The sequence below is a fragment of the Pipistrellus kuhlii genome, unplaced genomic scaffold (genome assembly GCF_014108245.1).
Source record: "Pipistrellus kuhlii isolate mPipKuh1 unplaced genomic scaffold, mPipKuh1.p scaffold_m20_p_56, whole genome shotgun sequence".
In the NCBI taxonomy this organism is placed as follows: Eukaryota; Metazoa; Chordata; class Mammalia; order Chiroptera; family Vespertilionidae; genus Pipistrellus; species Pipistrellus kuhlii.
Window position 1 is genome coordinate 1,113,422 of NW_023425558.1, and position 15,326 is coordinate 1,128,747.

Sequence of the window (15,326 nt, forward strand, 5' to 3'; positions counted from 1 at the left end):
GTTTCTTTCATTTAACATAATGTTTTCAAGATTCTTCTATGTTGTAGCACTTATTAATACTTCATTTCTTTTTATAAAATTTTCCATTGTGTAAATACTAGAGGCCCAGTACATGGGATCTATGCATGGGAAAGATCCCCAGGCCTGGCTGGCAATCAAGGCCAATCGAAGCCTTTCTTCCCTGGCTGCTGGCTGCCAGCTGGGGCCTTCCTTCGTTCTGCACCACCACCTGGTGATCAGTGCATGTCATAGCGAGCGTTCCAACTCCTGGTTGGTCAAACTCCCAAGGGGACAATTTGCATATTAGCCTTTTATTTTTTATTTTTTTATTTTTAAAATATATTTTATTGATTTTTTACAGAAGGAAGAGAGAGGGATAGAGAGTTAGAAACATCGATGAGAGAGAATCATCGATCAGCTGCCTCTTGCACACCCCCTACTAGGGATGTGCCCACAACCAAGGTACGTGCCCTTGACCGGAATTGAACCCAGGACCTTTCAGTCTGCAGGCCGACGCCCTGTCTACAGAGCCAAACCACATTTTGTTAATTCATTCATCATCAATTGAAATTTGGCTTGCTACCTTTGGCTATTATGAATGTTGCCATGAACATTTTGTGTAAGTTTTTGTATGGACTTTGTTTAAATTCTTTTTATATCCTTTATAATAAAAGGCTAATATGCAAATCCACTAAACGGCAGAAAGACTGGTCACTATGATGCACACTGACCACCAGGGGGCAGCTCTTGCATTGAGTGTCTGCCCCCTGGTGGTCAGTGCCCTCCTGTAGGAGGAGTGCCGCTCAGCCAGAAACTGGGCTCACAGCTGGTTAATGCAGCAGCAGTGGTGGGAGTCCTCCCACTGCAGCAGAGGCCTAAGCACTCAGTCAGACATCCCCCAAGGGCTCCTGGAAAGCGAGGGTGCAGGCTGGGCTTAGGGACTTCCCCCCCACACCCAGTGCATGAATTCCATGCACCAGGCCTCTAGTGTGTGTGTACATACACACACACACACACACACGCACACACGCACACCCCCCTCAGAGTAGAAACCTCAGAGTAGAATGACTAGAACTGCCAAACTGTTTTCTAAAGTGGTTGTACCATTTTAGATTCAATTCATCAATGTTATGAGGGTTTCAATTTCTCCACATTCTTGCCAACTCTTTTTATTGCCCATCTTTTTTATAATAGTCATCCTAGAGGGTATGAAGTGGCATCTCATTGTGGTTTTAATTTGCACTTCTCATAATGACTAATGATCTTGAGCATTTTCATGTGCTCATTGGCATTTGTATATCTTCTTTGGGAAGACATCCTTAAAGTTAAAATATTGGAGGTTACTGTTGGAATGCTTTGTTCAAATTAACTTTATTCCTTTATCTGATGTTAGAGTTTTTGCTTCATTAATTAAAATGTTGTACTCTATTCTTGAAGGTAACATAGATGCAGCTTTCCCCTGTGAAAAATTTATATCTTGTATCCTGGATTGAAATGTTCATAAAGAAAAGTTTGTTCCCACTCTGATAAGCAGTGATTGACAAGTAAAATGTTTACTAGACCCTTTTTGGTCAAATTATTATTATAAATTTATGTCATTAGGCTGAGTTAGCAGAAGGAACACATCACAAGTAGGGAACCCAGTGGCTCATTAAAACATGGTTTTCCCATACATTATCAGAAAACACTCACCTTTTGTTAAGAAAAAGATCTTAAGGCAAAAGGAATATTGATGCTTGAATAGCAACTGCAGTTGAAAGTAGCACTTTGTCCATACAGGTAGTGAAAACTGACCTCTCTTAGATAGGCACGGAAAAGTACATGATTTCATCTTTAATGTCCCTCTCTCCCCAGCGTGGTACCATGCGACGACGTTATGAAGATGATGGCATTTCAGATGATGAAATTGAAGGGAAAAGAACTTTTGACTTGGAAGAAAAACTTCACACCAACAAATATAATGCAAATTTTGTTACTTTTATGGAGGGAAAAGGTTAGTATTATTTTGGTTCATACCAGTAGTCCCTTGATGGAGGAAGTTTAAATTCTGGGAACTGTAGTAAGCATCTATGCAGCCAGAATATCACCTGTTGGTGCTATGCTGCTATTATCTTTATTTTCTCCTTTTACACAGTGCCACTCACACACTATCATCCCCAGGTCTTCCCACCCTGTGAGGCATTTCTTTGCTGTATTAGAAGAAGCAAGCATTTATTAGGGCAGGAATGTTGTTAGAATTTTTCTCTAAAGGTCTCTTTCTTCTTTTTTTCCCTTTCCTTGGTTTGGGTTTAATTATAAATCCTGTACTATAATAAAAGCTTAATATGCAAATCAACTGAATGGCAGAATGACCAGTTGCCATGACACTCACTGACCACCAGGGGAAAGACACTCAATGCAGGAGCTGCCCCCAGCCCACAGGCCCCTACTGGCATCGGCAGGGGCCTGGGCTGGCAAGTGGGTGGCGCCAGGCCAGCTAAGGCAGGTGCCAGTGGGAGCTCCCTGATCGCCGGCCAGGCCTGGGGACCCTGCCTGTACACACATTTTGTGCACTGGGCCTCTGGTAGTGCAGTAAAAGCTTTCTTATGCCTGGACCGCCCACCAAAACTGAGATGTGGGATTCCATGTATACCATGCAGCTTTGTTCCTTGGCAAACCAACGGATGTAGAGGACAAAATTAACAGTTTTGGGCTATTGGGAAGGATGATGTCAGGTTAGCGTAGCTCAGTGGTTGAGTGTCAACCTAAGAACCAAGCGATCATGGTTCGATTTCCTGGTCAGGGAACATGCCCGGGTTGTGGGCTTGATCCCCATTGTGGGAGGTGCAGGAGGAGCCAATAATGATTCTCTTTCAGTATTGATGTTCCCAATCTTTCCCGCTACCTTCCTCTCTGAAACCAATAAAATTTATATTCTTTAAAAAAGAGGAAGGATGATGATAATTTCTGCCTAGGATTTATGAGATGACTCGTTAGTAGAACTACCCCCTATTGGTTAAATTTTTAACTTACTCTGGAAATACAGGCTTAGAAAATCCCTAAATCCTGCTTTTCAGTTACTTTTTTCCAGCTAGACCTCTTGCTGTTCTAACAGTTGTTCTGCTTTGGTGACAGATTTTAATGTGGAGTATATCCAGCGGGGTGGCTTACGAGACCCTCTGATTTTCAAGAACTCTGACGGGCTTGGAATAAAGTAAGTGGTGCTGGCCTGCTTGGATATGGTTGGGAAATGGCCATGCTGCACCCGGGCTGTAGACAACGCAGCATTGATAATATTTCTCGTTTAGTTTTAAAAGGGATTCCATTTCTTCTTTTGTTATAAATGCTTGTTAAAAGTAAATGAGAAAATATAGTTGAGATAAGATAATCAGGTCATTTATATTTAAAATATATTTTCAGCTGAAGTAAGAAAATTAATGTGTCTCAACTAGGGAGTTCTTAGTATGTTAAGAAAAAACTTCACACTGCCCTAGCCAGTGTGGCTAAGATGGTTGGGCATCATCTTATGCACCAAAAATTGGGTGTCCAATTTCGGTCAGGGCACGTGCCCAGGTTGTGGGCTTGATCCCTGGTAGGATGCATGCGAGAGGCAGCCAATAGATGTTTCATTCTCATATCAGTGTTTCTCCTCTCCCCCTCTCTGAAAAAAAAACAAACACCGGTTTAAAAATGTTAAAAATAAATTCATATCGGCCTTGGGCATGCGTATCTCTCCTCCACATTAAAAAAAAAAAAAAATCTTAAAACAAACAAACAAAAAAGATAGCCCAACTGGCATGGCTCTTTGAGCATCGATCTCTGAACCCGGAAGTCAAGGTACATGACTCTGGTCAAGGCACATGCCCGGCTTGGGGCTCCACCCCAGGAGGGAGTGTGCAGGAGGTAGCCAATCACTGACTCTCATCACTGATGTTTCTATCCCTCTTCCTCTTTCTTCCTCTCTGAAATAAAAAAAAACATATATTTTTTAAAGTTAGAGTGTTAAAAAGAAAGAAAAAAATACTAACACTGAGGAAAGAAGTTACGCTTTCCATTTAAGTTGTGCTTATTGGTGTTTGTTCCATAGGATGCCAGATCCAGACTTCACTGTGAATGATGTCAAAATGTGTGTGGGTGAGTATTAGCATGTGACCTCTGTGCCTGAGGCAGAGATTTCATATTAGGACTGAGTCTTACAGCTCTGAGCTTTGAGAAGGTTTAGGAGCATTGAAGTATATATTGGATTGAAGTATATATTGGATAGTTTATTGATTAGAAACTATAATTCAGCAAGTGAGAATTTTCTCAGAGGGAGCTACAAAGTTGCTTTGTTTAGCACTCATTTGAGGTAGAACATTTGAATCCGCTCCTTTTCTACCTGCCATTCTTATCTCTGCATCCCTCTCCACTCCCCACCCCTTTCTCTCCAGAAGACCCTGCCTTCCAGGGAAACCTTCCCTAGATAGTGAAATTTTATATCTATGAGCCATGAATGAAGCTTCATTCATATTTGATTATCTTTATCCCCCCTAAAAGCAGTAGAGAAATTTCCAGGGAATTTTTACCAATGCTACATTTGTTAATTAGGTCCTCATCAGTGATGGTTAACTAATCTTTAATCTGATTTATGTTTTATTGTATTCAAAATTAGTAAAAAGAGCAAATTGGAATAATCTAGTTAAAGAAGAATAAATACTTCCTGTGGTCAGTAAAGGTTCAGGTCAATTTTCTGCAGACAATTGCTGTTCAGTGAGACAGTACTGAATTCAGAAACGGTCACTCTCCTATACACTATAAGGCATATTAAAACCTTTTAGAAAGGTTTTTAACAGGACATGAAACAAAGTTTTTTGATGCTTTTCTTCTACCACTAAATTTCTTCTATGCTGAAGCTGCCCTGAAATAGTTTGCTTTGGAAATTAAATAGTGCAGTGCTATCTCTTGACCACTTGAGGGCCTTTTTTAAACAGCTGGATAACTTCTGTTTATCTGAGGTGAAAAAATCAGATAGCCCAGGTAGAGGAAAGTTCTCTCATTCCCCGTATCTTTTATTAATACTCCCTCACTGGTTCTGCATTAGATTTCACTTATCTGCCTGTCACTCTGTATTTATTTCCTAGTACCTAGCATATTCTCTGGAGTATGTAGGTGCTCAGTAAACCTGTTAAGTAAAATGCTTTTCTGTTAGACTCTTTTCAAGGTAGGGCTCTCTGAGGAGGCATCAGAAAGACCTACTTGAGTACTTATCAGTCCATCACTTCTTTTCCTAATGGACCCCCACAGCACTAGTTCCTTCGATCTTTAAGTTAATGGACCACCACAGCTTTTCTCTTTGGGCCAAGCATTGTTAAGGGTTTGGGCCACAAAAAGCCTGTATCAGAATCACCTGTGGTACTGGTATTTGTTAAAAATATAAACTTCAGGATCTCATCATAGACTTATCTAAATGTATAATCTATACAAATAAAAGCACTCATTCAATCACTAGTCTCCTTTTGGATTTCTTATCACTTTCTTACCATTTTTTAATGTTTATTGCTAATAATAATAATAATAATGATCTTTGGAAGCCTATGATAACCTTTTATTTTCCAAATATACCTGTGAATAGTTACAGATATCTTTGCTGTGATTTAAATAAAGCCGTGATGCTCTGGCCCAGTGGCTCAGTTGGTTGGAGTGTCATCTTATACACCAAAAAGATTTTTGGATTTGATTCCTGGTCAGGGCATATGGGAGGCAACCTATCATTGATGTTTCTTTTTCACATTGATGTTCTCCTTCCCCCCTCTCTTTCTCCCTTTCTCTCTCTCTAAAAATCAATAAAAACATATCCTTGAGAGGATTAAAAATAAAATAAGGCAATAAAGCAGTGGTTATATCTAATCTAACAGACTTTCAGAAATTTCAGCTGATGCCTAACTTTATGTCCAGGTTGTTTGAAGTCTAGGTGGTTGGGTTTTTGTTTTTGTTTTTATAATTCAATCTATTTTAATAGCAGATTTATAGGAGCAGCATAGAAGACAGACATTAAAAATATGTACTTGCATGTAGGACAACTCAAAGTACAGTAAATGAATGGCATCTACTGTGTGAAAAAAAAATGCTACAAACCTTTTTATCACCCCAAACAGGAACTCTTTACTCATTAATTAGTCAGCCTTTATTCCTTCCTTCCCTCAAGTCCTGGCAGCCACTAATCTTCTTCCTGTCTCTGTGGATTTGCCTATTCTGGACATTCAATATAACTGGAATCACAAAATGTAACATTTTATGTCTGGCTTCTTTTTTTAAAGACAGGAAGGTAGATGGATAAAGAGTTAGAAACATTGATGAGAGAGAAACATTGATTAGCTGCCTCCTGCACAATCCCTACTGGGAATGTGCCTGCAACCAAGGTACATGCCCCTGACAGGAATCGAATCTGGGACCTTTTCAGTCGGCAGGCTGATGCTCTATCCACTGAGCCAAACCAGTCAGAGCTGGCCTCTTTCACTTAGCATAATGCTTTCAAGGTTTATCTACCTTGTGGCATGTAACAGTACTTAATTACTGTTGATGGTGGAATAATATTCCATTGTGCTGGATATACCACATTTTGTTAATCCACCCATTTATTGATGGGCAATATTTCCACCTGTTGGCTATTGGGACCAAAGATCCTATGAACATTCATGTAGAAGTTTTTGTTTGAACACCAGAGTCCAATTCTTTTGAATATATAGTCACAGTGGAATTGCTAGGTTATATGGCCATTCTGTGTTTAATTTATTAAGGAACCACAAATTGTTTTTTCATAGCAGCTGCATCATTTTACATTTCTACTAGAAAAATCTAAGGGTTCCAGTTTCTCTACATCCTGGCCAGCACTTATTTTTCATTATTATTATTATTATGGCCATTCTAATGGGTCTGAAGTAGTATTTCAAGGCATTTGAAATATGATTTAACATTTGCTTTTTCTTCTAAGACATGAAGGGTAGTTTGGTCCATTGCCTTATGTTATATTTGAATATGTATTCTGTCATGTCTACTTCATTGTGGCAATGTTCTTGTCCTCTTGCCTATTATCTTTTATCTCTAACCAGACTGTAAACTCCTCGAAGGCAAGGGATGAGGGTCTAATACTACTTTATATCTGCCAAGGCCAGGTGTGTAGTAGGTATTTGTTAGTTTCATACAAGTTGAATAGTATCCTTAATATTCCAATGGTGGCTTTTTATTCTCTCCCTTAACCACCATTTTTAAAACTTTTTAGCTGTGCTGCCTTTCCATATCTCCTCTTATGCTTTTACCTCCATTTGTATTTCTCTCTATTGAATCTTGCTGAAATTCTATTTATTCTTCAGAGCCAAACTCAATGACTTTCCTACCCTCTCTTTTCTTCTCTGATCAGTACAGGTGTGTGTGTGTGTGTGTGTGTGTGTGTGTGTGTGTGTTTTAAATATATTTTCTTTATTTTTAATTAGTATTTAATTGAGCGCCTACATTATGTTAAACATTTTACTTCATTGACTAAATTTTCACAGCAGCTCATAGGTGATTATTCCCAAGTTATAGAAGATGATATTAATGTTCAGGGCAGTTAAATACCTTGGCCAAGTAGTATTAGAGCTGAAATGTACCTTAGATCTCTTTGGCTCCAAAACTATTGTTTTCTTCCCCTGGTACCATGGTTGGCAAACTGCGGCTTGTGAACCACATGCAGCTCTTTGGCTCCTTGAGTGGGCTCTTCCACAAAATACCATGGCCTGGGCGAGTCTATTTTGAAGAAGTGGCATTAGAAGAAGCTTAAATTTAAAAATTTTGGCTCTCAAAAGAAATTTCAATTGTTGTACTGTTGATATTTGGCTCTGGTGACTATAATGAGTTTGCCAACCACTGGCCTAGTATTTTATGCTATCTCTTCTAGTATTCTGCCTTTTGTTGTAGTTGTTATGATTGGTTGAGAATCTGATATAAGTAGATATTTATGTCCCTTATGGTATCTTTCTCAGTATTTGTGGAACATATGAAAAGGGAATTTTATATTAGAAATACTTGATAGATTTGGGAAATAACCCTTTTAAACAAGAGTAGACAGATTGAAATTTAATCTAGTATTCACTAAAGAATGGGTCTTCTACTCAGTTTGTGGGAGAGATTAGATTCTGTTTAAAGCCTGCGTCAAAGCAGTATAGCTCAGTGGATGAGTACATTAACTCTAAAACTGGGCTACCTGCATTCTTGTCCTGCAAGTTACCTATCATCACCTGTTTTCTCATCTATGACATGGAGATTACTACTTAGCATTTATTTAGAGTTGTTAGGATTGGGTGAGATATTGAAAATAAGATTCAGTACCTAACCATATAATAAATATGACCTAGGGAGTGATTGTTATTTTTAATATTACCCATTGTCTTTTCCATTTTCTGTGATTTGATTTTCTGTTAATTATCTCAAGTCACAACCAGCTCTTTGTTATTGAATACCTTAAATAAGAAAGGGTAGTTTGTTTCCTTTCACTTGTATTTTATAATCTTAATATATTTATGGGTATCAGTGGCTCAGTAGAGATAATCAATGCGTCTTTCATGGCAGGGAGTCGTCGCATGGTGGATGTCATGGATGTGAACACGCAGAAAGGCATTGAAATGACGATGGCTCAGTGGACACGCTACTATGAGACCCCAGAGGAGGAGCGAGAAAAACTCTATAATGTCATCAGCCTGGAGTTTAGCCACACGAGGCTGGAGAACATGGTGCAGAGGCCCTCCACGGTTAGTCTAACCATTTTTCCACATTGTCATTGTCACCAAGAGAGTTGTATATTTACTAGGAGAATTGATTACTTTTTGTATATACCAAGATGAAGGTGAAGAGGAACAAGACACTTTGATAAGGATAAACTTGCATTTTAGATGGTCCATCATTTTCTAAAATTATTTTATATAAGGAGGGGCCATTCTGATTTACATCACCAATATACTTAATTTAGGACCATTGGCCTTTGTACATAATAAAGAATAATCTTAAAATTCACTATTGTAAGTACTGTCAATAGGAAGTTTGCCTTATAAATTTCTGTCCTACAGGTTTATGTTTGCTGAGAAACTTGGGAGAAAATTGGTTTAGAGCTAGGTGATTGTTTTACGAAATTATTTTTCTAGTAGATTCTACTGGATGACTATTAGCAATAAATTAATACCCTATACTTAGGGAAAGATAGTCTTCGATCCGCAGCTCTCCTGAAGATAGATGTAGATTTTGCCCATTTCTTGGCAAAGTAGGGGCTGTGTATAGGACATTGAGAAAACTTTTTTTCTGATGGGGATTGCTTTCACTTTTGAAATACACCTAGTCATTTTCAAACAAATTTTATTCATTTAATTCCTGACTCAGAACTCAGTTTTGTCAAATATTACACGTGGAACAATAGAACTTGGAATATACTAATTATTTGTTTAAAGTCAAGGTCTCTGTGTTTTATCCCTTTGACTTTCAAAGCTGAGGTACTATAATTGCTTATAGCATCATTTTGTATATGTATGTATATATAGCTTACTACTAAGTTACATTGTTATATTAACACATAGATAAGTATGTATAGACCAATGGGAAAATTTCACAGTATTTCACTATTATCTGAAAAGATGATTTTTAGTCATTACTTCATATAACTGGAGATGCTATAATTAAATACAGAACTTATCATTAAGAAAACATCCTTCGCCGGGACCGGTTTGGCTCAATGGATAGAGCATCGGCTTGGGGACTGAAGGGTCCCAGGTTCAATTCCGGTCAAGGGCATTACCTTGGTTGCGGGCATATCCCCAGTAGGAGGTGTGCAAGAGGCAGCTGATCGATGACACTCTCTCATCGATGTTTCTAACTCTCTATCTCTCCCTTCCTCTCTGTACAAAATCAATAAAATATATTAAAAAAAAAAAAAAAGAAAGAAAAAGAAAACATCCCTCCCACTAAGTTCTTTTAATAGTAATTATTATTTGTTATGTCAAATAATATAGGAAGACAGGAAATATAGGTACATTTAGCCTTTTTATTAGCCATACCTGGTCTACTTAATAAAGAGTTCAATTAAGTGAGGGATGTAATAATTACAATAACCTATTTTTATAAATTTATTTCTAAATATTTTTAGAATTTCAATTTAAAAGAAATATGGTTGTACTTGTAAAATTAAAATTTGATCTGGATCATACTTTTTCATTTTTTAAATTTAGAAATGTGTTACACATGAAGCCTTCTTTGTAACATCCTTAATTGATTCACTATGTCCTTAGTTTTAATGATTTTAAAATGCTGATAAAAAAACATTTTACAAAAATTAGAAAAATATTGTGCCATTATAAATGGAGGAATAGAATCAGTGGAAGGGCTAAGAAGTAGGAAATTTTCTGGAGGACAAAGGACAATGCACAGGTATCTTTAAGGTCCCTAAAACATGGCCAGAAAGATTGAGGGAGCTATTACCAAGGTCCTAAAATCCAGCAAGCTTTCTATGACCTTGCTATATAACCAGTAACATACTTATTCTACTGGATTACTATTTATTTATTTACTGTTTTAGAGGTTTTCTTGCGGACAGGATACCCCTCCATTTATTTAGGTCTTTTCTAATATATCTCAATAATGCTTTTTTAAAAAGTCAACTTTATTGAGGTACAATTGACATACAATAAAATGTACCCCACCGTGCATGAATTCGTGTACCCTCCCCCTCTCTCCGTGTGTGTGTGTGTGTGTGTGTGTGTGTGTGTGTATTAAAGAATGTTTTTATTGATTTCAGAGAGGAAGGGAGAGGGAGAGAGAGATAGAAACATCAATGATGAGAATCCTTGATCGGCTGCCTCCTGCACACCCTCTACTAAGAATTCAGTCCACAACTCAGATATGTGCCCTGACCTAGAATCAACTGTGATTCCTGGTTCCTAGGTCAGCACTCGTCACATACGATTTTTAACAATTGATATCTTAGTTGCTCTAATAGTGTTATAGCTTTCTGTTAATTTTTAGGTACCTTCCAGGGAGTGCCTCTAATTGTATTTTTAAAAAATAGAGTTAATTACACAGAAGAGAGGGCTTGGCTGGATACTACTGTTATTTAATAACTTCACTTTGATTAGTGCTGTCTTTATGATCATGGTGATAAAACCATTAGTCTTTATTCTCATTAAATAATAATTTCTAGAATGTTTGCCCACCGATACTAAGATTCAGCAACAGAATGTTTTAGTTCACTTACAGTCAGTCTTTCAGTGTGTATTTTGAAAAATTCTATTTTTCTTTAAAAAAAAATATACGTTTTTATTGATTTCAGAGAGAGTAAGGGAGAGGGAGAAAGAGATAGAAACACCAATGATGAGACAGAATCATCAACCTACTGTCTCCTACACGCTCCGTACTGGGGATTGAGCCACAACCCAGGCATGTGCCCTGACCGGGAATCAAACATCAGCCTCTTGGTTCCTAGGTCACCATTCAACCACTGAGCCACACTGGCCAGGCAAAAATTCTGTTTTTCTTGATTTTAAAATTCTCTTTAATCCGGACCCTACCTTTGAAGCCTAAATGTTTTCTTTCCTTTTTAAAGGTGGATTTCATTGACTGGGTAGACAACATGTGGCCAAGGCATTTGAAGGAAAGTCAGACTGAATCAACAAACGCCATCTTGGAGATGCAGTACCCTAAAGTACAGAAGTAAGTGCTTACCTGCATCTTCCTCAGTGTGCTAGGGCAGACCGAGGTGATGGCAAGGACCGGTTCCTCCGTTAGGACCCATTCTCCGTTTCCTAAATGGTCAAAAACATGAATTCTTCAGCGTAGCTTTTACAGTCCCAAAGGGAAGAGTGTATGTAAGCGGATTACAGCCCATGATTACAGTTAAAGAAAAAATTACCCTGGTAAAGAGATGACTTGCAATTGCATGCCTCTCGCTGACGGGGAGTGGATTCGAGGAAAGAGGGAGGGAGTGCACAGGGGCGAGTGCGGCGCTGAGTGGGGTGGGCCCTCCTTTTCTCACCAGGGCACTAACTGCTGCTTTTTTGGGCCAGGTACTGTCTAATGAGTGTTCGAGGCTGCTATACTGACTTCCATGTCGACTTTGGTGGTACCTCCGTCTGGTATCACATCCATCAAGGGGGAAAGGTACGCTGTAGTTGTGAAGGGGGTTGGGACCTGACACTGGTTGTATGACTTTGCTTTAGTTCATGCTTGCTTAATACACATAGAGATGAATCTATTAGGAGATTGTCCCACTCATATCTAGAGATAATTGTCTATTTAGTTGACCTTCTTGGCTAGAATTCAGTAGGAATTAGTATTCATGTAGGCCACTATGATCATGTCAGTATTTGCATAGTACTTAGTAAACCTCAACAGTCCTGTGTACACATCCCCAAAGTAGAATTCTCCAAATGGAGGCAAGGAAGCGGTTTTAAGAGGACACGATAATTTCTCTATGTGGGAGCATAATAAGATAGAAGGACACACAAATTTTGGATAGATTCACAATGAAATCAGCAAATTAAGATCCAAATTACCTTTCCCTATTTGGAGGCATTGGTGTAAAATGGGATCAAATGATACCTTTAAGACGATTCTGAAGTTATAAATAGATTTTGAAAGATTATTCTCATTTAGAAAGAACTATATTTCAGCTTGTTGGAGTGTTTTGAATGGTGTGAGGATGGAAATCTAGAATATAGGGGTTTATAGTGTTCTCTTATTGTTACCCTTTTTCCCCTTAGAATTGAATGCATTTATGAGAGAAAAGTAAAACTGGAATAAAAAAGTTTTAAACCTTCTAAAATGTGAGGTCCTAATCTAGAACAATTGTACCTCTAAACCCAAAATCATTTTCCTTGCTTTGGAACCCCTTAAGTGGTATCGTAAGTTTCATTCTTTTGGTCTTGGTTGCTACCCTGGAACAAAGCAGCCCAGACCAATCTCTTAAAGATTTTGTACCTAACAATAAAACAATAAAACCATAGAGACCAGACAGCTAGGGGCAAATAAGGGGCTGCCTAGTTAATAAGCCCAATGCCCCAGTTCCTTCTGAGTCTTAGATAGGTTCTCTCTTTTTTTTTTTTTTTTTTAAATATATTTTATTGATTTTGTACAGAGAGGAAGGGAGAGAGATACAGAGTTAGAAACATCGATGAGAGAGTCATCAATCAGCTGCCTCCTGCACACCCCCTACTGGGGATATGCCCGCAACCAAGGTATATGCCCTTGACCGGAATCGAACCCGGGACCCTTCAGTCCCCAAGCCGACGCTCTATCCATTGAGCCACACCGGTTTCGGCTAGATAGGTTCTTTGTTCTACATTCAAATCTCTGGGAAACTAATGCTGTTTGATCAAGTGCAGGATGAAACAACATGTACTTTTGGGCCCTTGGGATTTCCCAGGATCAGGCTCTGGTGGCTGGGAGAATTACTCACCTTTCTTCTACCTGGTGGTCTTCACTTGGCACCTATTATCAGTTGAGGGGGGTGGCTGGGTCATGTCAATGGCTGTTAACAGACTGAAGTTTTTTAACTCACAGGTCTTCTGGCTCATCCCCCCTACAGCCCACAACCTGGAGCTGTACGAGAATTGGCTGCTGTCAGGGAAACAGGGAGACATCTTTCTGGGTGACCGGGTGTCAGATTGCCAGCGCATTGAGCTCAAGCAGGGCTATACCTTCGTCATTCCCTCAGGTAAGCAGGACAGGAGACGTGGATCATCTACTCTGGCCACTGTTTTTTCTTAAGTCAAAGAATTGATGCATTCCTGCCAGCAATGATTATGATGCCGGGGCAGGCAGAAACATCAGTGTCCTTTCCTGTTGTTACGGAGTGGGTGCTGAGTTTTGTGTTTTTTTAAAGGCAGTGATTTTCCACTAAAGGTATATATATGGATGCTTTTCAGACCTATATGTTTGGGCCCCACATTAGCCCTAGAAATTCAGAATCTCTAGATAAAACCAGTTCTGCAGGTGATGCACAACCCCTGGTTTAGAACTACCTGCTCCTCTAGATGCTGGCTGTGAAGGCTAGAGAAAGTGCTGAATCAGCGATACTTTTTATCAGGTCATTAATTCCCAAGTAATTCTCAGAGCATAGCTTTTAGGGTCACAGATACGTATTAGAATTCTGACTGTGCATTTACCTGCTAAACCACTTTGTCAAGTATTTAAATCTGTTTTATTTTGTTGTGAGGAGTCAATGAGAATACATGTAAACTCTTGTACTGAGCCCGATCATAGTAAGTACTCCAATAAATAGAAGCAGCATTTATTAAAAGTTTGTTATATCTCTCTCTCCAATTATTTTGGGGGGAGGCAACCAAAATTTTTGGTGGACTTGTTTTGACAAGGCTTTAAAATAAATTATATGCGAAACACTTTACATTCATTTTTCTCATTTAATGCTTACCAACAAGCATGTAAAATAGAATTCATGTTTTATCGAGGATAGTGAAACTGCAAGAGATTAAATAACCTGACCAGTCACTAAGAGACAGAAAAAAGGTGTGGGGTAGGGATCTGAGAGAGCCCATTGTGTAATGTGTGCTTAAGCTGCTACCCTTCATTTCCTTTCTGCCAGGCTGGATTCATGCTGTGTACACTCCCACAGATACCTTAGTGTTTGGAGGCAATTTTTTGCACAGTTTCAATATCCCCATGCAGTTAAAAATATACAACATTGAAGATCGGACACGGGTAAGTAATTCTGTATAACAGTTGATGTGAACAGGATTACTCCAGTTAGATAGATAGATAGATAGATAGATAGATAGATAGATAGATAGATAGATATAAGAGATTCATTGATAGTTTATTTCAAAACTTCAATTTTTCTTTGAACTAAAATGCAGTGTTCACATTTTGGGGACACTGAAAGGAAAGTTTTAAGATCTACATGCTTGATTTGGGGGACTCCAATTCCTGGAGATTCTTGGTATCTCAGATTTTTATGGGGCTAGAGGTAGACATTGGATAGTCTCTTGAGCCATGTTTTTCTTTTTTATGCTCTTAGAATAATTTGTTTAATGGGATTTATCAAATCAAGATCCACAACATTAAATTCATGTATCTTTCTTTATTAACACTCAAACTATTGTAGTTTAATATAGAAACGTGTATACTGCCTTTCTCAACTGAGAGAAACCTATGAGGGAATTCAGTATTGTAGAAAATGATTTGTGTTTTGTTTTCTGTTTTCCTTAAGATGGTGCAGAGCTGATTTTATTCTAGATGTGTAGGGAAAAAGTTAGTTCATTATATGCAGGAGGTACTTTAAAGCAGGATTTAACCTTTTCTGTAAAGGACCAGATAGTAGAAATGTTAGGCTTTGTGGG

The 15,326-nt window shown here is 38.5% G+C and overlaps 1 protein-coding gene across 8 annotated transcripts in view; it reads left to right on the top strand.

Moving 5' to 3' along the window:
* The window catches only part of KDM2A (lysine demethylase 2A), a 66,237-nt gene that overhangs the window by 22,028 nt on the left and 28,883 nt on the right, over nucleotides 1–15,326 (top strand). For 6 of the 8 annotated variants that reach the window (XM_045573814.1, XM_036416697.2, XM_045573811.1 and 3 more), the window contains 8 exons: nucleotides 1,855–1,993; nucleotides 3,115–3,193; nucleotides 4,067–4,113; nucleotides 8,563–8,741; nucleotides 11,576–11,682; nucleotides 12,036–12,129; nucleotides 13,531–13,684; nucleotides 14,573–14,688. In XM_045573814.1, the coding sequence (XP_045429770.1) occupies nucleotides 1,855–1,993; nucleotides 3,115–3,193; nucleotides 4,067–4,113; nucleotides 8,563–8,741; nucleotides 11,576–11,682; nucleotides 12,036–12,129; nucleotides 13,531–13,684; nucleotides 14,573–14,688 (915 nt within the window). Of the gene's footprint in view, nucleotides 1–1,854; nucleotides 1,994–3,114; nucleotides 3,194–4,066; nucleotides 4,114–8,562; nucleotides 8,742–11,575; nucleotides 11,683–12,035; nucleotides 12,130–13,530; nucleotides 13,685–14,572; nucleotides 14,689–15,326 lie in introns of those variants that run through there. The other 2 variants (XM_045573816.1, XM_045573813.1) reach the window with 2 other exon arrangements.